General features: G+C 43.5%; 1 protein-coding gene across 7 annotated transcripts in view; it reads right to left on the bottom strand.

The window, feature by feature from the left end:
• Positions 1–22,442, bottom strand: part of PPP1R13B (protein phosphatase 1 regulatory subunit 13B) — a 90,426-nt gene that overhangs the window by 53,137 nt on the left and 14,847 nt on the right. For 4 of the 7 annotated variants that reach the window (XM_044229886.1, XM_044229887.1, XM_044229892.1 and 1 more), the window contains exons 1-2: positions 5,283–5,354; positions 5,018–5,165 (exon numbers count right to left, since the gene is read on the bottom strand). In XM_044229886.1, the coding sequence (XP_044085821.1) occupies positions 5,018–5,165; positions 5,283–5,321 (187 nt within the window). In that variant the 5' untranslated portion in view covers positions 5,322–5,354. Of the gene's footprint in view, positions 1–5,017; positions 5,166–5,268; positions 5,355–22,442 lie in introns of those variants that run through there. The other 3 variants (XM_044229888.1, XM_044229889.1, XM_044229890.1) reach the window with 2 other exon arrangements.

Genomic DNA, 22,442 nt, shown 5'->3' with positions numbered 1-22,442 from the left:
GCAAAACCAAGAGTCTGACACTCAGCTGACTGAGCCACCCAGACACCCCTGAGGATCACTTTATAACAATTAAATCCAATTTTGTCCTAAGTTAGTTATTTAACAAATTTGTTGCTTCCATTTATGAATTAAAAATTTCAAAGAAAAGATTATTTTCAAGAAAAGTAAGCTAAGCTTCACTGCCCTTGTTTTAAATAATAAAGGCTCCCTACAACATCATGCTTGAGTGAAAGGGGAAGCCAAACTGCCCTATGCATATTACATAACAGTGTCTCACATAATGGGAATCTATGGTAAGACTTTCAGGCATTCTTGGATAAGGCAAAAATAAAATGAGTAGGAAACTTAACAAAAGGAAAAGCTGAAGTTTCCACCTCCACACCTAGTTCACACTAGAGCCGGCCCTGTGTGGGGAGAGAAGGACAAGTACGGCAGGCTAATGTGATAAGCCACAGCCAACCTGACGGGTTGTAATAGGCTGACCTGTGTCCCCCCACTAATTCATACACAGAACCCTTTTTAAAAAATTTTTTAGATTTTGTTTATTTATTTGACAGATAGATCACAAGTAGGCAGAGAGACAGACAGAGGTGGGGGTCGGGGGAAGCAGGCTCCCTGCTGAGCAGAGAGTCCCATGTGGGGCTTAATACCAGGACCCTGCGATCATGACCTGAGCCAAAGGCAGAGGCTTAACCCACTGAGCCACCCAGGCGCCCCATATGCAGAACTGTTAACCCCAGAACTTCAGATTGCAATCCTTTGGAGACTGGATCTTTAAGGACGTAATAAGTAAAAATGAGGTCACCCCGGTGGGCTTGATTCCAATGTGTCCTCATATGAAGAAGAGACTAGAAGAGATTAAGACACAGACATGCACAGAGGGAAGACAGAGGGAAGGTAGCATCTGTAAGCCAAAGAGAGAGGCCTCAGGAAAAACGTTAGCCTGTCAACACTCTGACCTCAGACCGGAGAATGAACGCCTGGTGTTCAAGTCCCTGAGGCTGTAGTACCGCTACGGCAGCGCTAGCGAACAACTCTACGGATCTGCAGAGACACTCCCTTCTCCAAAGCACGGACAACGCCAGCGGAGCATCCACTTCTGGCGCACTGATCATACTCACACACCACGGGCTGCAGATGTGAGAATTTTCATGCAAGGATTCTCTGAAACCTGAAAATTTCTGTAAGGGTTTCTCTAGGGTAAAAAGATAAGAGAATGGCTATTCTAAGTGCTTTCCCTCTTCCTCTGAATCTTACCCACCAGAAAGTATCTCTTTGAGACCCAGCTTTGCCGTCTGTTTTATTCAGTGATTAAAGAATTTACTGAGGGAAATACGAAGCCAACAGACAAGTTCCTGCCTTCAGGAACTGTAGTCCAATGAGAGATACAAAAACTACTGTGTTCTGTTCTGTTAAATACTATGACAGCACTGCAGCACAGGGGAGGTACACTTAACACCCGCTGAGACTCAAGGAAGGGAGGAGAGGCAAAGAATGAACAGAAGTTAGCAAGCAAAGGGAGGCAGGTGCTAGGGATTGTTCTAGACAATGACAAGAGCTTACACAAAAGCCAAGGCAAATACAGTAGCCAGCATGCCGTGACCCTCTGCTGTGAGGGTCATTACCTCATTAGCTCATTCCTGATGAGGTAAAACAACACGGTATGATTTCAGGTGGGCCTGGAGACAAGGACAGCACCAACCAAAAGACTCCTGTGAGAGGGACCAGCATTCTCAATGGCCAGGGACCTTCTGGGGCAAGGACACTTGCTGAAGGAGATTATTCCCTCCCAGAGAAGGCAAAAGAGGGGGAGAGGGAGGTGAAGACTTAGAAGTGGTAACAAGTCACAATGAACAAGACTGCTAAGAGGCTGGGGAAGAAGCAACAGTGAGACAATGATCAGGCTCTCACAGCAATCCCCCAACAAACTGTCATTACTTAACTGTGGCCCCTCCCCATGGCCAGCTTCCCATCACTGTTATCAGTGTTATCACTGATAACTGAGGACCCACCCTCCTACCTCTGGTTTAGTAATACTCCAACATTTATCAAAGTCAAATTCCTCTCACTGTGCCCTTAAATCTTTGCTCTGGGGGTACCTGGGTGACTCAGTCATTAAGCGTCTACCTTCAGCTTGGGTCATGAACCCAGGGTTCCGGGATCGAACCCCGAATCGTGTTCCCTGGTTGGTGGGAAGCCTGCTGCTCCCCCTCCCACTCCCCCTACTTCTGTTCCCTCTCTCACTGTGTCTGTCTGTCTGTCTCTCTCTCTCTGTCAAATAAACAAATAAATAAATAAAATTTTTAAAAAAGGGCGCCTGGGTGGCTCAGTTGGTTGGACGACTGCCTTCAGCTCAGGTCATGATCCTGGAGTCCCGGGATCGAGTCCCACATCGGGCTCCCAGCTCCATGGGGAGTCTGTTTCTCTCTCTGACCTTCTCCTCGCTCATGCTCTCTCTCACTGTCTCTCTCTCAAATAAATAAAATCTTTAAAAAAAAAAAAAATTTTTTTTAAAAATCTTTGCTCTGAATTCTAAGCATAACATTAAAAGCACAAGACTTTGGAATAAAATATTTAAAAATCATATACCCAACAATGGATTTATGTCTAGAATATATAAAGAACTCTTACTGAGGATGTACTGTACAGCATGGTGACTTTAGTTAATAATACTGTGATGCATATTTGAAAGTTGCTAAAAGAATAGATCTTGAAAGTTCTCATCACAAGAAAAAATTTTCTTGTAACTGTGTAGTGATAGGTGTTAATGAGACTTACTAAAGTGATCATTTCACAATATATACAAATATCATTAGGTATGTAAAACGAATATGTTATATTTTAATTATACCTCAATTAAAAACAAAAACTCTTATAACTCAATAATAAGACAACTCAATTGGGGCACCTGGGTGGCTCAGTCAGGTAAGTGTCTGCCTTTAGCTCAGGTCACGATTCCAGGGTTCTGGGATCGAGCCCCGTATCAGGCTCCTTGCTCAGTGGGGAGCCTGCTTCTCCCCTAACTGCTGCTCTGCCTGCTTGTGTTTGCCCTCTCCCTCTCCGTGTCAAGTAACTAAATAAAATCTTTAAAAAAAAAAAAAGACAACTCAATTAAAAAACGGGCAAAGGATCTAAATAAATACTTCTCTAAAGAAGATATGCAAATGGCCAATAAGCACGTGAAAAGACACTACATATCATTAGGCACTAGGGAAATGCAAATCAGAACCACAATGAGATACAGCTCACACCCACTGCATAACTCTGAGCACACTGACATGACTGAATCGCACACTTTCCGTGGGTGAATAGTACGGTATGTGAATTTTATCTTAATAAAGCTACTTAAAAGAAGTGTAAGCCTTCAGTGATTGTTCCTAAGTCCCCTTTAAACTCTCACATTTGGATGCTCTCAGGATCACCCCAGACTCAGCGAGTTCCAGGTGATCATTCTTGTCCTCCCCAACTCAGACCCGTCGACACCCACCACCTCTGTCTTCCTGCCACAGAAATCCTCCAGTACTGAAGGTCTCTGTGCAAGCGGCTCTGGTTTCCTCCCTCCTTCCTGCTCTCACTACCAGTCCCTCCACTGCCTTAGAAGCACACCGTGCCTGTGTTCTTTTCTCGTCCTTCCTTCTCATCGCCTCCCTTGCTGAGTAGGGCCTATCTACATTCAACCTCTCCTTTAGAATCCAAGTTATTCTGCAGAAATTTTTGTATTCAGTATCGTATTATTTATGCTGATCTTCTCTGCCCAGCTTTCAAATAAGAGCCAGCAGAGTCAGCCCTCGAACGAACAACACAGAGGTTAGGAACGCTGACCCTGTGTGCAGTCAAAAATTCACATGTAGGGGCACCTGGATGGCTCAGTGGGTTAAAGCCTCTGCCTTCAGCTCAGGTCATGATCCCAGGGTCCTGGGATCAAGCCCCACATCGGGCTCTCTGCTTGGTAGGGAGCCTGCTTCCTCTTCTCTCTCTCTCTGCCTGCCTCTCAGCCTACTTGTGATCTCTCTCTGTCAAATAAATAAATAAAAATCTTAAAAAAAAAATTCACATGTAACTTTTGACTCCCTGAGAACTTAACTGCTAACAGCCTACTGTTGGACTGTTAGTCTTACTGATAACATAAAGTAATTCGTGATTACATGATTCACACGCATTTTTTATGTTACAGGTATTACATACTGTGTTCTTATAATAATAGCTAGCTAACTTCTTCATTTTTTTGGTATTTGCTATGTGGCTCATCTGCGAGTTTTTTCAAATTGTTGCAAATGCCCCCAAATTTTCCAATATATTTACTGAAAAAAAAAATCCACATATAAGGGGACCTGAGCAGTTCAAATCCGTGTTATTCAAGGATCAACTGTATTTGCTCTTCACAATTTAATAAATATTCATCAAGGGCCTACTGTTTTAACAGGTTTTATACGGAGGGGAAAGAAAATAGTGTTTCGGGATGCCTGAGTGGCTCAGTCGTTGGGCGGCTGCCTTCGACTCGGGTCATGATCCCGGCATCCTGGGATCGAGTCCTGCATGGGGCTCCTAGCTCGGCAGGGAGCCTGCTTCTCCCTCTGCCTCTGCCTGCCACTCTGTCTGCCTGTGCTCGCTCTCTCTAACAAATAAATAAATAAATAAAATCTTTAAAAAAAAGAAAGAAAGAAAATAGTGTTTCTGCCTTGAAGTGTCAGAGGGGAAAAGCTGATGAACAACTCACTACATATCAAACATGACTGTACAATCTCAGAGGACACAGAACTCATGTGATGGTGGTGAGGTCAAGAAAGATCTCACAGAAGAACTCCATCTATTTTCCCTACTTATCTCAGACGGCACTAGTAAGGGTCCAATTATGAATCTTTCACAAAACGCATCTAAAATCTTATCCCCATGTAATGTGATTTTAATTAGTCAGTTCCTCATTACCACAGATAACTAAGAACCAGAAGCAAAATCTTGCATTGGATAAATATTACATTTTACGTACGTAGTCATCCCTACAGAGCTTAATACATACCATTTCCCCTCCACACTTCAGCTAAATGGCAACTGCCTTCTCCAGGTTCCTTGCAAAATTCTACAACATCTCGACATGTTGTTTCTGGTGTTATAGGAACTTCTGTTAGAATCTGTTCGTTGTTGCTCAAGAACACGGTTAATATCATCTGTAAGAGAAAAGATTAACAGCTACAACTTTGAGTCATTATCATAAGGGATCAGTCTGTAAATTTAAAGCCGTCCCCTCTATCTCCCACTCCTCCCACGTACACCAAAATGCCTACAGGATCAGTGTTTGGAAACAGGCTAAATCTACAATTCATGGCTGGTTCAGCTGAAACAGCAGCGACTCTTGATCTTGGGGTTGTGAGTTCAAGCCCCACACTGGGTGTACAGACTACCTACACAAATAAGAAATAAAGTTAAAATTTTAAAAATCATGTAGAAAAATTAAAATGTAAAACAAGTCAGGAATATTCCAAAAGAAAATAACATTAGACGGAAACTAGCATTACCAGATACAATAAAGCCTCAAAACAGTACTGCAGTAGTAAATAAATATATCAATGGAACAAATATGAAGTCCAGAAACAGGAAATGGTAAATGATGAAGGAGATTCCTCAGAACTGAGGAAGGAAAAGACTGCAGTGAGTGATGTTTGAAAAACTGATATTCCCATCTGGGGAAGAAACCGGATTCATACTGCATATCATTTACCAGCAAAGACTCATACAAGATCAAATATTTAAATATAAATCATAAATTTATAAAAGTTCTAGAATAAAATCAAGTAAATTCCTTTTTATAACCTTGGAGTACTGAAGCTCATTCTAGCTATAGCTCAAAAACCAGGCACTATAAAAAAGATGGATATATTCAAACAAAAAAGACAAACTGAGGGAAAAACATCTGCAGCACATATTACAAATAACAGGCTAACCTCCTCAACATACAAAAGGCCCCTAAGGGGGGCCTGGGTGGCTCAGTTGGTTGTGTTTGGCTTGGGTCATGATCTCAGGGTCCTGGGATCCAGCACAGCCCTGAGCCCTGCTCAGTGGAAAGCCTGACTCTCCCTCTCCCTCTGTCTCTGCCTACTTGTGCTCTGTCAAATAAATAAATAAAATCTTAAAAATAAATAAAGGCTCCGAAAAATTGGTAACAAAAAGACCAAATATCCCATTTATTTTTAAAAATTGGCTGAGGAAGAGACGCCTGGCTGATTCCACCACTGGAGCCTGTAACTCTGGATCCTGGGGTCATGAGTTCAAGCCCCACGTTGGGGATAGAGTCTACTTAAAAAAAAAAAAAAAGTTTAAAAAACTGTCTGGGGATATACAACAATATATCAAAATAGAATGCAAATGGTCCTTAAACATGAAAATACAGTATCATGCATTAAAAGAAACTGTCCAACATTTTAAAAAAAGATTTCATTTATTTATTTGAGAGACAGAATGAGCAAGAGAGCACGCAGGGTAGAAGGGCAGGGGGAGAGAGAGAAGCAGACGCCCCGCTGAGCAGGGAGCCTGATGGAAGGCTTGATCCCAGGACCCTGGGAGCATCACCTGAGCCAAAGGCAGACGCTTAATGACTGAGCCACCCAGGCGACCAAGTATTTTTTTTTAATCTTTAAAAAAAATTTTTAATCTTTAAAAAAAAATTCCGACCATTTTGACCTAAGATCTAAAGCAATCATAATGGAAGGGATTTCTTTAAAACACTACTCCTAAAATACAATTTAAACCAAAGATTTTCTTTAATCAGCATTATGAAATGTTTATTCTTTGCTCAAAGTCAGAAACAAAAGCTCCATTTGTCCCCAAAATCTCCTCTCACTTAAAATCTCAGCCGTCAGTTAAGTATTTTAGTTCATTGTTCAAGTAGTTTTTTTCTTAGCAATGTCCTAAATTCCTAAATCTTGAAATTAAACGTCTTTAGATTGATGGTCAGATGGTACGTAACCGAAACTGGTAACAGCTTTCAACTGGTTTCCTTGCCACCAACGTCCCCTCAGTGCAGCCGAGCCTCTGGCTCTGCCAGTTCACTTTCTAATGAATTCATCCCCTGGCTTAAAATACTCAGGAGCTCCATAAGGCTGAACAGCAGCCCTTCCCAGAGAAGTTTTTTTTCTAGTATATAAACAGGAAACAGGTTTCTTTACTGAGCACTTAGGAGCCGAATGTTCATGTGAACCTGGACTTTTTCCCCCAGAGACTGTTCTGGGGCCTGGATTTCCTTGGAAAGCCCTCTGAGAAGGCCTCCAGACTACCGGCTGAGCTCCGGCTCCCAGCAGAGCAGACCCAGTTATACAAAACTTCCTGGCCTGCCCCTACACACGCTGAGCCTTGCTCCCTGAACTCCAGTCCAAGTTCTCGCCAGCTGCTGTCCCTGCCCGAGGGCCTCACCTGCTCGCCTGCAAACTCCAATTCACCCCCCAAAATTCAGTTCACAGGCCACCGCCTTTGCAAAACCTCCCTTCACCACCTCCTCTCACCGAGGAGACGACCTCCGTCCTCTGTGTCCCAGTTACTCTCACACCTATCTTTATCACATCACACATTACAGGTCTCCCCCCGCTCACCAGGACCCATCATTTCCTCGGGGCCTAAGCAGTACCCGATCCCGGTGGTCGGCACACGAATATCCAGCTGACTGCGCAAACCACACGGGATACAAAGCCCCCGCCGCACCGGATGATGGGGGCACCGCGGCAGGTAACCCACCTGCCGCCTGTCAGGAAGCAAGCACTGCCCCTCCAGCTCCTCTTGCATATTACACGTACATGTGAATTTTACAAGCAGTTAAACAGTTACTTCTGCTCACTAACCCATAAGAGGAAATGATCGAATTGGGGGCTTCTGAATACTGAAATAAGCGGACTGGAATCTATAGAATTTGGAATAAAATAGTAATTCCTGGATCCAGTACAAACAAGTCCAGAACTGAAGGGCCTTAATGCTTTCACAGTTTCAACAAAAATGGAATGCATTTTTGCTCTTGTCTACACATATTTTATACTTCTAATGATACATTCCGTCATTTCAGATAAAATGGTTTTCAAGATCTAATAATATATTTTCCTAAATCATGCTTTATAAATAAAAATTTCGAATTAGTGAAACGATTTTTTTCTTTTTTCTACTACCTCCTCTTTAAATGCTAACACCGCCGCTCACCAGCAAGCGGCCAAGTTCGTGCCCTGCTTCCCTCAGCTGCTCAGAGCACGGATTCCTCACCCCTGTGCCTGCTGCAGTGCCCGGTGCTGTGTTCGCAACACCGAGAGGCAGGGAATGTTGACACCATCATTTGCTTCTGGAAGACAGCAAGACCTGGGATGGGCACAGACCACGGGCGCCACGCGGTTCCACCAGCACGCGCAGGGCCGGGCTCACTTGCTCTGAGCAGCACCGTCCCCGACGATCACGCTGTCGGAGTGAAGGATCGGACAACGCTATTTTGGGACACTTTTGAATTACGCAGACTTTTCAGCTCACAAGTAAGATCAACATGGTGGGGTGGGGAGGAGAGGCAGAATGGCACAGTTAGGAGTCTGGACATTCAACTGTAAAAGCTAATTCATCCAAAATTCACTAAGCATTACCTCAGCTTTTAAGCTTTCTGTTATAGTCTTTAGTAAACCCTATCTTTTCTAATCTTAGCAAAATTCATTTCCTCTAATCTCCAATTATTCAATCAAAGCTCATTTCATTATAATCATGACAGATTTAGAAGCTTTCCAGATAAAAGAAGCTGGCATTGATCTGGATGGTATAGACTTCCCTAAACCATCATCTAAAATTAAACTGAAAAGGCATGTGACTGCCATTATTCTAGCAAGATTTCCTTCACTTAAGAAACTAAACGTCTTGGGGGCGCCTGGGTGGCTCAGTGGGTTAAGCCGCTGCCTTCGGCTCAGGTCATGATCTCAGGGTCCTGGGATCGAGTCCCGCATCGGGCTCTCTGCTCAGCAGGGAGCCTGCTTCCCTCTCTCTCTCTCTGCCTGCCTCTCCATCTACTTGTAATTTCTCTCTGTCAAATAAATAAATAAAAATCTTTAAAAAAAAAAAGAAACTAAACGTCTTGAGGCACTTGGGTGCTGGGTGGCTCAGTTGGTTAAGCGTCTGCCTTCCGCTCAGGTCATGATCCCGGGGTCCTGGGATTCAGCCCCAGCAGACTCCCTGCTCAGCAGGGAGTCTGCTTCTCCCTCTGCCCTTCCCCCTGCTCATGATCTCTCCCTCATCTGCTCTCGCTCTCTCTCAAACAACAATAACAACAACTAAGTATCTCCAACAAAAGTATATTTTATGGATCCTAGAAGCACATTTTGTTTTGTTTACATTTTAACATCTCGGAAACCATAACATATCTTAGAACTGATACCCGTCACAATCTGACAGGTAGTGTTATTTTTTTTCTCTTAATAATAAATATAGGAAAGAAGAAACGCAATAGGATTGGGAAACTAAAGAAAACAAGTACAGAAAAAAAGAAGTTAAAGCTTATCCTTCCTGAAAGATGAATATGCTGAAAAGAAGAGATTTTGGGGGTGCCTCGGTGGCTCAGTGGGTTAAGTCTCTAGGTTCGAGTCAGGTCATGGTCTCAGGGTTCTGGGATCGAGCCCCGCATCAGGCTCTCTGCTCAGCAGGGAGACTGCTTCCCACCCCACCCCCCACCCCACCCGCCGCTCCATCTCCTTGTGATCCCTCTCTCTGTCAAATAAATAAATAAAATATTTAAGTTAAAAAAGAGAGATCTGGTTAGCCACACTTAGAGAAACCTGCAAAGGTTTTCATACTGTGCGCCGTAACACACACGGCAGGTGAGGACCGGACACCTACTGGCCCCAACCACCCTTCAGCCCAGACCACGGCCCACAGACCCTGCGCGCCCTGCTTCCCCTTCTCAATCACCCACACACGTCCGCCTCCTCTTGGAAGTTTTCCCGACACCAATGTTTGCCCTTCCTGAACCAACCTGAGGAAGAGCCTCCCATTCTGCTGATGACAGACTGCGGCTATTTCCAGTGCTGCATTCTTACACTACGTAATGGGTGTTTTCTTGATTACATCCTCTACTGGAACACTGGGACTCATGGGAGTGACTTGTAACCCATTGCCAGGTTTTGAAATCAAGCTGCATGTATATTTATTTTCTCTCTCTCTCTTTTTTTTTAAAGATTTATTTATTTATTTATTTGACGGACAGAGATCACAAGTAGGCAGAGAGGCAGGCAGAGAGAGAAGGGGAAGCAGGCTTCCCGCTGAGCAGAGAGCCCGATGCCGGGCTCGATCCCAGGTCCCTGGAATCATGACCTGAGCCAAAGGCAGAGGCTTAATCCACTGAGCCACCCAGGTGCCCCTTATTATTCTTTTTAATCAAAACCCCCAGAAATATGCATAAGACCAGTGACGGCAGGACTCGTGTGCTGGAACTCAGAGCCCGAATACAACGGGGCCTCATGAACGTGCTCAGTGAATGAGGCCAGGCTGGCAGGCAGGTAACTGTACAACCGTGGTGAGTATTCTTTGAGGCCACTGCACCCTTTTCAAGAACACTGGAGCTACATAAAGAAAATCAACTAATCACTAATATCCACAAACTTACATATCTACATACATCTACATATATCCTTTAAAATGTTTACAAACTTGGTATTTAAAGGATGATCCTGGTCTAAGGAAATCGAACAAAGCACAAAGTAGGGATGTATAAGACATTATAAAACAGGAACTATCTGCAATATACATATGTATCAAATTATCACACTGTATACAATGTTATGCAACGTTACATGTCCATTATACAATGATGCAATATTCTATGTCAATTGTATCTCAGTAAAGCTGGGGGAGAAATGATCTTTAACAACAAAAAAGGAACTAACCTATAATGGAAAAGTCAGGTAATAACCAGTATTGAGGATGTGGAGAAACTGAAACTCTCATGCACTAGTATGGGAATATAAACTGGTATAGCCATTTTGAGAAACTGTCTGTTCAGTTTAAAATGTTAAACACAGATCTATCATATGACCCAGCAATTCCTCTCCTAGATACCTGTCTTAAGTGAATAAAAATATATGTCCATACAAAGGCCTGTGTGGAAATGTTCGTAAGCAGTATTATTCATAATCACCAAAAAAAAAAGGTAAACAATCCAGGGGCACCTGGGTGGCTCAGTGAGTTAAAGCCTCTGCATTCGGCTCAGGTCATGATCTCGGGATCCTGGGATCAAGCCCCACATCAAGCTCTCTGCTCAGCAGGGACCTGCTTCCCCCTCTCTCTCTGCCTGCCTGTCTACTTGTGATCTCTGTCTGTCAAATAAATAAATACAATCTTAAAAAAAAAAAAGAGTACACAATCCAAATGTCCATCAGCCAATAAACGTGGTATTATCGTACAATGGAATATTATTCAGCCATAAAAAGAAACTAAGTACTGACCTAACCAGGCTGCAAAATGGAGGGACCTTAATTGCATTATGCCTTATGAAAAAAACAATGCTTACACAAAAAAATCACATATTATATGATTCCATTTATGTGAAATCTCCGTAACAGGTAAACCCACAGAGTTAGAAGCTAGGTGAAAAGGAGAGATTTTAAACAGGCACAAAATTTCTTTTTAGGGCGACAGAAATGTTCTAAAATTAGACTGTGGTAATGGTGGCACAACTCTGTACATTTACTACAGATCACTGAATTGTTCATTTTTATGGTATATAAATTATGCCCCCAAATAAAGGAAAATGTCAAAACTACAAACATCCAGAAAAGGAAATGGGAAATTCTACTTATGTGATACAAAGAAGCCTGAAATAAATGAAATTCTGTCACTGGTTCTACCACTGCTTTTGCTGTGACTGCCTGTGGAATCACCCCCTCCTGCCTCTCTGGGCCATGGCTTCTCACCAGCAGCTCAGGAGACAATACGGATAGAATATACCCTTTAGGACATTTCTCCGAATTTGCTGGCCCTCACCCACTCAGGTAAAACCTTAGATCCCTTAGCCCACCAACCCCACCTACTTTCATATCTAGTGGAAAAGGAATGCAGAGACAACAAAGATAACAGGAGGAATAAAATGACAAGAGCTATACAACACTGCGGCTACTGTAGGTTATAAATACCTCACCCAAGAGCTTACAAGTAAGTAGCTCATAAAAGTCACAGCAAGCACCAGCTGGAGTCGGGGTAAAGGAACATCAGAAGACCCTTTCAAGTTTTACAGTGGGCTATGTGCCCCAGTATGAGAATCAACCTTTGCTCCCTTCTGACCCTAACATATTGTAATACTGTTCACCAATTCACCTGTTAAGAATCTCAGAAACATTAGGGCTATAGACAAAACTAAGTCTAAGACCTCCCCTTGAATGTCTCATCCCACTTCCCTAAATCAGCCTCTCAAAGACTGAAAAACACATGCGAGGGGTCCCTTGCCCACTCACAAAGAGGAAGGAACATAAAATGAAACAGACCAGGGAGGTGCCCTTGACCCCCTTCTCTCTCACCCTCCACAAACAACCCATCAGTAACACTGTGGAACCTAATTTTAAAGTATACCCAGACTCTGACTGCTCCTTTTTGTTGCGATAGCTATATCAACTCCTTCAATGTCCTCAAGTGTTTTCCTACTTTTCTCAGAATAAAATCTAAAGTCCTAAATCCTGCCTCCAAGGTCCTACATGATCTGCATCATATACACACCACTCGGATCTTACCTCTCACCACACCTCCCCCTTCACTGCCCTATCCCAGCCACAGGGGAAGAACACATTTTCACTGTTCTTCAACAGAGGAAGCCAATTCCTGCCTCAGGGCCTTTGTACCAGCTGTTCTCTACTTAGACCATGCTTCCCCTCAGCTACTAGCATGGCTCTTCTTTCGGGCCTCGGCTCCAATGGCACCTTATCAGAGAAGCTTTCCCTAATCAATCTAACACAACACTATTCTATCACTCAGTCCCTTTCCTATCCTGCTTTTACTCTCCTTCCTAGCACTCACCACCACCTAAACTATGTTATATATTTATGTCTCTTTCCACTGGAACACAAGCTGCCTGAGAACAGAAATTTTAGTTTACTGCGGTATCACTAGTGCCTGCAGCACTGCTCAGATCACAGTAGGCACTCAATAAACTTCTCCAATTATATATGAAGTGTTTTTCAATAGGTCGAGTTATGAAGGGTAGGCACCTGCCTTCTCATCAAGGTCTCTACAGAAAGAGACTGACAACAGTTTACCGCTCTAATCAGTGAGTTAGTCGACATCAGAGAGAAGGAAAAAAACTTTGAAAAATGCTAATGTGAAAGTCAAGAGCCTATACACACACGTGATACCGCCTTGGCAGATTTCACTCAAACCTGGAGATGCACCCGCGGCCCTCGTTCAAGCTTCCCTCTTAACCACAAGGTGGCACTGCAGAGTATCAGGGAGTGACACCCCTGCCCCTCTCAGATTTGGGAGGAGTAAGATTACCTCCAAAGAAAACAGAGGAATAGTTCAGTAAGATCATGTTAAGTTCAATTTCCAAAACTGGGATTTGCATTAGTCTGGAAAAAAACCAGGATTGGCCTTTGGAGAGCAATGAAATTTTTTTCCTAATAAATGAGAAGTATAAAACTGCAAGGATACATATTTAACTCTCTTGAGAGGACAGATACATTTGAATATCTGAGTAGCATCTATTTAAAGTTAAATGTCCAGGGGCACCTGGGTGGCTCAGTTGGTTAAGCGGTTAAGGGCCCAATAGGGCAAGGACAGTGTCAGTTCTAAGCTCCTGCTGATCAGTGTAGGATTCGTTGCCCAGAATGGCGGCTGCTTTACTGACACTGTCCATGTGGACATTAGGGAAGCAGAAAGACACAGATCTTCAAACCACAGGCTGTGACCCACTAGTAGGCTATAAAATCAATTAGCGCCTCAAGGGCCAGTTTTGGTTTTTAATGAAATAGAACAGAACAGTACAAAACAGTGTTAAGAGAACAAAATGACAAGTCATGGACTGGGAGAAAATATGTACAAAATACATATCTGATAACGGGCTTACATCCTAAATATACAAAGAATCCTTATAACTTGATAATAAGAAAACAAATCAATCAAAATATGGACAAAAGAGGGGCGCCTGGGTGGCTCAGTGGGTTAAGCCACTGCCTTCGGCTCAGGTCATGATCTCAGGGTCCTGAGATGGATTCCCACGTCAGGCTTTCTGCTCAGCAGGGAGCCTGCTTCCCCCCCACCCCCTCTCTGCCTGCCTCTCTGTCTACTTGTGATCTCTCTGTCAAATAAATAAATTTAAAAGTCTTAAAAAAAATATGGACAAAAGATCCTAAAAGATCAATTAAGACATACAGATGGCAAACAAGCAGAAAAGATGCTCAACGTCATGGATCACTAGGGAACTCCACATTCAAACAATAATGGCACCACGCACCTACGAGAAAGGCCACCCCCCAGCACGCTGCCAGCACTAAATGCCGTGAGGAGACAGAACAAGAGCTCACTGGTGGGAATGTGAAATGATGCAGCCACTCTGGAAGGCGGCCTGGCCGTTTCTTACGGAACTAAACATACTCTTACCATATGATTCAGCAGTGGAGCTCCCTAGCTCCCTGGTGTTTACCCAAATGAGTTTGAAACTTACATACAAAAACCTACACAGGAATGTGTACAGCAGCTTTATTCATAACAGTCCAAACTTGGAAGCCACCAGGATGTCCTTCAGTAGGTCAATGGGTAAAGGAACAGTGGTTCACCCAGATGATGGAATATCATTGAACAATAAAAAGAAATGAGGTATCAAATCACAAAAAGAAACAGAGGACTCTTAAATCATACTGCTAAGTGAAAACCACCAGTGTGAAAAGGCTACACAATGTACGGTTCCAACTATATGACAGTTCTGGAAGAGCAGAAACTATGGAAACAGTAAAAAGATCAGTGGTTGCCACTGAGCCATCCAGGCGCCCCAAGAAAATACATTCTTTTTTTTTTTTTTTTTAAGATTTTATTTATTTATTTGACAGAGAGAGATCACAAGTAGGCAGAGAGGCAGAGGAGGAAACAGGCTCCCTGCTGAGCAGAGAGCCCGATGCGGGACTCGATCCCAGGACCCTGAGATCATGACCTGAGCCGAAGGCAGCAGCTTAACCCGCTGAGCCACCCAGGCGCCCCGAAAATACATTCTTATATGTATTTCTTAAGATATATCTATCTACTCCTAGGTACATATCCAACATGTCTAACACAAAAACTTGAACAGGAATGTTTACAGTAGCTTTATTCACAACAGCCACACAGTGTAAACAGCGCAGAGTGAAGAATGATTAAGCCAATGTGATGTAGTTATAGAATGGAACATTGCTCGGGCATAAAAAGGTATGCAAAGAATGCTACAACATGCATCAGCTTTAGAAATATAATGCCAAGTGGATGCAACCATATACAAAAATCACACAGATGATTTTATTTACATGAGGTGTCCAGACTAGGCAACTCTACAGAGGCATAAAGGACAACAGTGTGCTTGCCTGGGGCTGGGGGGGGGCAGTGAGAAATGGGGAGGGACTGCTAAGGGGTACAGACTTTCTTCTTTCTGAGGCAATGAAAATGTGCTCAAATTAGGCATGATGATGGCTACCTAATTCTGTGAATGTATTAAAACCAATGAATTGTATACTTTAAAAGGGTGAATTTTATTGTATGTGAATTATATATCACTCTAGTTGCTATTTAAGGGGGGAAAACATATCTAGCTATGCCATTTATCCAACCTATATAACCTATACAATCAGTAAAATATTTTTACCAATGGAAATAACTTTATTTTTTTTTTAAAGATTTTATTTATTTATTTGACAGACAGAAATTACAAGTAGATGGAGAGGCAGGCAGAGAGAGAGAGAGGGAAGCAGGCTCCCTGCTGAGCAGAGAGCCCGATGCGGGACTCGATCCCAGGACCCTGAGATCATGACCTGAGCCGAAGGCAGCGGCTTAACCCACTGAGCCACCCAGGCGCCCCGGAAATAACTTTAAATAAACACATTATCTCCCTGTATGATTTTTCTTTTCTTGACTAATAAACATTTATATTTGTATAATTTTTTTCAAATCAATATCAAAGTACTAATTCTTTTGTTAATAGGGAAAAAAGCTTAAAACAAAGATATTTAGCAAAATAAGGTCTCTGAAGAACACTTTAATATAATCATGTGTATAGATGTAACAGTCAATTCTATTCATCTCATAATATAAAATCAGAATACAGATTACGAAGGAAACACAAGTCTATGAATACTCCTATCCTTTTACAAATGACTATCCATTTTCTCTCTCAGGTTTGAGCCAGTTCTTGAATACCACGATCCTACTTTGAATTTGCTTATAATGCTCTGAGTTACCATTCTCGAAATGTTTCTTCTCATCTTAAGAAAACTAAGCAAAAATGAAGTGTGGAAAACAAAAGTCCCACTGCCTAGAGATTATGCCATTTACAAAGGAAAAATACTTAAATAGATGTCCCTTGGGCTCTGTGGAATCTAAATCCAGGCAGTAATGACATGAGCCATGATAAGACGTCCTAATGAGACAAGACAGACCACCGTTGTCACAGCACAGTGAGACGGTAGATAAAGTTTCACCTAATTTGGTGAGTTCCAAGGAAGAAAAGTTCAGTGTTAGCACTGTTCAATAACAACTGTAACCAGGACCTAGAAATCACTATGAAAAGGAAAACTAAACTTAATTTACTAATCTCCATATAAAGCTTGTCATAAAAAAGACTGCTGAAGCTTTGTTAACAACTTTAAAAAAGTGAAATCTCAACATTTTAAGTTTTCACAATAAATGCCTTGCTCATATTTTATGTTTAGAAAAATTGCTTGTTGGAAGTAGGGTACACACACAGAGCTACACATTTTCTTTTTTCAAATTCTACTAGTATTTTAAAATATTGTTTAAAAGCTTTACTTTTGGGGGCTCCTGGGTGGCTCAGTGGGTTAAGCCTCTGCCTTCAGCTCAGGTCATGATCCCAGGGTTCTGGGATCGAGCCCCACATTGGGCTCTCTGCTCAGCAGGGAACCTACCTCCACCTCTCTCTCTGCCTGCCTCTCTGCCTACTTGTGATCTCGGTCTGTCAAATAAATAAAATCTTAAAAAAAAAAGATTTATTTTTTCAAACACACACACACACACACACACAGAGAGAATGTGTGTGTTAATACTGTCAGGAAGTCACGCATTTTCAAAAAGGGAAAAGAATGAGCACTCTCTCAGCACCTACTAGACAATCATACACCATTTTTTTTTTCCCTAGATGGGGGGCGGGGGTGAGGCACTGGAGAAGAAGAGAGAGTCTTAAGCGGGCTCCATGCTGGTCATGGATGTGGGACTCAATCTCACAACTGCGACAGTTTTCAGATGGCAATTCCCTCCCCTCCTCTCTGGGGCCCACACCTGGGCAAGTTTCCAGGGAGCACAGTTATTTTACATGCCCATCTCTCTTGCCACTGTGGGCTCAATGAAGGAAAACACGACAGAAAATGTTTTTTATTCCACAAGTATCACTGAGCACCCACTTCGTGCTGGAGATTCAGTGCTGCAAAGCAGACAGGGTTCCTGCACTTGGGAGGATCTGATTATAGTCTGGGGACGGAGACAAAATGAGTAGATCTAACATAGAGTATGGCTGTGATATACCCTATGAAGAAAAACAAAATAGCCAAAGGAGACAGGGAAAAGGACAATTTTAATAAGGTGTTGGAGAAGGCCTCCCTGAGGGTGAGGGAGTCCTAAGCCCGCAGAAAGCTGAAGGAAGAGCCATCAGGCAGAGGAAAGAGCGCACAAGCCCCAGGGCGGAAGGAACGCTGGGTAAGGTTCGGGCTCTCGAGGGGTCAGCTTGGCTGGAGCAGAGAAATCAAAGGGAGGAGAGTGGAGGAGCACAGGTAAACTACTAATTAGGCTTTTGCTCAGAGGAAGATCACAAGAGCTCAGAGCTGGAAGCTACCACGGGGCGGGTTTTACCATAACGACTGGCAGGCTCAGCCTGGCCGCTCTGCTGACAACACGCGGAGGGGAAAGAGCGCAGAACCCAGACGGCCGCTCGGGAGGCAAACGTCAGAATCCAGCAGACGGTGAGCGTCGTGGAGGCGGCACAGAACAGGAGCTGGCGGACTGGCAAGGTGCCCTGACAAGATCTGCTGACAGAATGCATGTGGCCGGCAGGAGACAGAGGCTGCGCCACGGCAGGGAGGCCTGTGCCAGGTCAGCGGCGCAGCGCTCCCACCAGGTGCGTCCGAGAAAGCCCCTCTTTTCTAAGATGCTGAAAGCAAGAGTTGAGTTTTTGCCACTTGCAACCCAAATGACCTTAATTACTAAAATGATCATCATTTTACAAACGAGAAGCCTGAGGTAGAGAAAGGTTCCGTACTCATCAACTCGTCAAAAAAAGAAAAAAGGTCGAAGTGTGAGTTTGCTATTTGGTAACCCTGAAAATCAACTACTCAGAAAGAGGAGAAGAGCAAGCGCTCGGCTCTCCTCCAAGGCACCCGAGCGGCCGGTAGCGGAGGCCGCCTGTGAACGCGGGTCTGTCGGGCTCCGAAGCCCTGCTCGCTCCGCCACACCGTGCGGCTCCCGGCCACCACCAGGTCCCCTCTGGGGGCAAGCAGGCACGAGGGCTTAACCCTAGAACAGAAGCAACAGGGCAGGTGCGGAGGGAGGAAAGTCAGCAAGATCGCGACTTCAGGGCCAACACACCCCCAGGCAGGAGGAGCGGGGCTCTTCGGTTAGGAGAACGCCTCCCCGCTCGCCCCATCCCGTAGGGTCGAGAACCACAACAGCTCCGTTTGGCAAACATGGGGAAGTCTCAGCTCCGGACCAAGCTGAAAGCTCTGGCTGTTTCTATCAAAGAGGAGGGAAAAAGGAGTTCGGGTTGACAGACCACCTTTCCTGTAGTCTTACCCTCTGCCCACACCACCACAGAACAGTTTTCTTTCCCCTCTGATCTCAAAAACAGCTCATGTATTCCTGTTGGCTGAGCACTGGGATGTTCTCACAAGGATCCATATTTTAACACAAAAATAAGACAGTGTTTCTCTAAGGTAACATTCATATTAGTCCTACTAAAAGCAGAGATTTTAAGCTGCAAATCTGAGATGACAGTACATAAGGGCCTCATATTTTCTTCTTCCATAGTCACTAAAGCTGTTTGCAGAAAAAAGAAAAGATAGAAAATTTTTGTGGTAATTTGAGTTATTTTAGATTAAGTGACCACTTGTTTCTTAATCCTTTCGTAAGCATTCGACTAAAAGGGGCACGTTGAGAGATTCACATTTACGGCATCATAAAGATCAGTCATCAAATCTGAGAGCCAGAAGGAACATCATCTAAGCACCACTCTTTCATTTTACCGATGAGGAAGCAGAAGCCCAGGGAAGGAACTAATTTGTTAGGTTAATAAATCTTATAAGTAACAAAACCAAGACCGAAATCAGCTCTCCTGACTCTCAGCTCAGCAGGCTGCCTCCCTCTCGGCGCTTGAACTCATTCCACTGTTTGTTGTTGTCGTCATTACACCGTTTACATAATATTAAATGACAAGGTCTGAAAAATGTCCAGTAAGAAGTCTGACATACAACATTCTCTCAAATCTAATTTCCTCCCTCTCTTATTTAAATACCTGATACCAATTCTGGGCACTAAAAAGGTTAGGAAAACGCCCAGAACTTTTAAAATTATAGAAATCAACTAAAATTAAGTCACAAAAGAGAACCATGAAATAAAATCAACACATAGGAATACATAATCAAATGCAAACTATAAAGGGTAGCTGATCACAAAACAGACCTATAATACACCTTGAAAATATTACAAGAGGGCTCCCTAAATATCAATGAGATCCTGGAAAATGTAAGCTAAGTGACATGATTTTGTTAAAAATAATCTGGGCCACCTGGGTGGCTCAGTTGTTAAGCATCTGCCTTCGGCTCAGGTCATGCAAGCCCCACATCGGGCATCAGCTCCCTGCTCGGCACTCCCCCTCTCCCGCTTTCCCTGCTTGTGTTCCCTCTCTTGCTGTATCTCTCTGTCAAATAAATAAATAAAAATCTTTATAAACAGGGGCGCCTGGGTGGCTCAGTGGGTTAAGTCTCTGCCTTCAGCTCAGGTCATAATCCCAGGGTCCTGGGATGGAGCCCCGCATCGGACTCTCTGCTCAGCAGGGAGCCTGCTTCCCCTTCTCTCTGTCTGCCTCTCTGCCTCCTTGTGAACTCTCTCTGTCACATAAATAAAATCTTAAAAAAAAAAAACCCACAAACTTTATAAATAAATAAATAAGTCCAAGGACTCAACTAGGATGTAACTGAGGTAACCATATAATTAAGAACCAAACATGGCCACTCTGAGTGAAAAAAGGAGCTAATAAGACAGACAAGGACAACAGACAAAAACCAAGACCTTCCCTTGCATATCTGGATGTATAGGCGCCCAACATAAGTCATTCCTAAGAAAAAGTACATTGTTTAATACACAACAAAATCCCAAGAGACAAGTACCACAAAGCAACAAATCTTTTGAAAATCAGGTCTAAAGAGGGCGCCTCGGTGGCTCAGGTCATGATCCCAGGATCCTGGGATATAGGCCCACATGGAGCTCCCTGCCCGGCGGGAGGCCTGCTTCTCCCTCTCCCCGCCCCCGTCTGTGTTCTCTCTCTCTGTATCTCTCTCTGTCAAATAAATAAAATCTTTAAAAAAAAATTTGTAAAAAAATCAGATCTAAAGAGAAAATAAAACCCCACAGAATAGATTCTTTTTCCCAGTAAGATTCATTCCAACTATCTATTTTACTGGCAAGATGCAAAGTAAACTTTGTAAGATGACCTACCAATTCTACCTCCCCCCCCCAAAAAAAAAAAAAAAAAAAAAAAAAAGGATTGTCCTATCCTTCACCCAAGAGGGTCAAGGAAAAGAACCATTTATGACATGCAAGTCAAAGAGGCGGGTGCATTAACCCCATTTTACAAATGAAACAGGGTCCAAGAGAGGCTTGATAGCTTGCTCCACATCTGATTCCAAACCCAGGGATGACTCCAAAAGCCTCCCACAGCACACTGCCCATGCATGAAAATCCCAGGTTTCTTCTGGAACAGGCATCACAACTTGGCAGGCCACCTCTCCCTGCCTTCGAGAAATGGAGGACAACGGTCTTATTCTCAAGGGAGGAGGAGGGAAGGGATGGACAGAGAGGTATTCACAGGCACTTAGTACACTCGTCCAGCTGCAGGTCTTGGCTCTTTCACCCAAGGACAGCAAGAGGTTATGGATCACAACGACTCTGGTCCCCAGATGTGGGCTCCACAGGATAACCAAGATCCTACCCTGAGGAATCAACTGACCTTGGCAATTCAAACTGTAGAACGCAAATTTAACCTTCAAGGATTCTGCTGTCTTCCTCCTCCTTAGCTGCCATGTCTACCAATAACAGTAATGGCACCTACTTCCCGACAGTATGTGGTGGAGCTCATGCGTTCTCCATGCATATCATTCAAGCCTGCCAGAATCCTGGCAAGAGGTTTTTGTTCTTTTTTAAATTATTTTTATTATTTTGGGGGTGGCAAATTAACATATAATTTTTTCTGAGTCTAACAATAGAGGAAATAAAAAACAGTCCTAATCACCTGCACTTGAAACAACTGGTATTTATCCCTTCAGATATTTCCTGCACCATAAAACTCTTTTCTTCTGTTCTTACAGTAAGACCACAGTAAGCAGAACGTTGGGTTTTCAGCCAGCACTATATTCTGGGCATTTTCCCAGAAGAATATACACAGTTCTACTTCACTCTTTTTTAAGGTTATATATTATTTTCTCTACGTGGCTATAGCATAATTTATTTAGAGACAGGCATTGTTCCTTTCATTTTACAAATGAGTAGATAAGCTCCCACAGGTTATATAACCTGCCTAAGGTCGTACAACCAGTGAGTGGTAGGCTCAGGGTCGAAACCCGGCCTGATGGCACAGCCTGCGTAGTCACAGTCCTGCTCCACAGCCTAACTGTTCAGCGAGTTTCCGTTAGCTGGACTATGAACCTGTAGACAGCAAATCAATTTTTCTAAGTGTGTAGTGCCTAGCACTGTGTCAGCAAATAATAAAGGTTAATATTTGGTGTATAAGTATCTGCTGAGTGTCACTTGTTTTGTACAATGTTAGCTTCCCTACTGTATCACTCAGATCCTTCACAGAGCCCTGGCTTACAATGGGACACAACCGTACCTGTTGAAAGTACAGGCCCCAAACCAGCAAAGAACCGCCCCCCACGCTCGCCGTGGTCCCTTGGCCTCTCTCATTCTCAGAACTCATGTGCGACTCAGGCTCGGGGCCCACCTGCTCCTCTAGGAGCTTCCCTTTCGTGCGCCCTCTAACTCAGCTCTAAGCTCACATCGTGAGG

The sequence above is a fragment of the Neovison vison genome, chromosome 13 (assembly GCF_020171115.1).
Source record: "Neovison vison isolate M4711 chromosome 13, ASM_NN_V1, whole genome shotgun sequence".
Lineage (NCBI taxonomy): Eukaryota > Metazoa > Chordata > Mammalia > Carnivora > Mustelidae > Neogale > Neogale vison.
The sequence above is the reverse complement of the archived record's forward strand: the minus strand, read 5'-3'. Positions and strand labels throughout refer to the sequence as shown.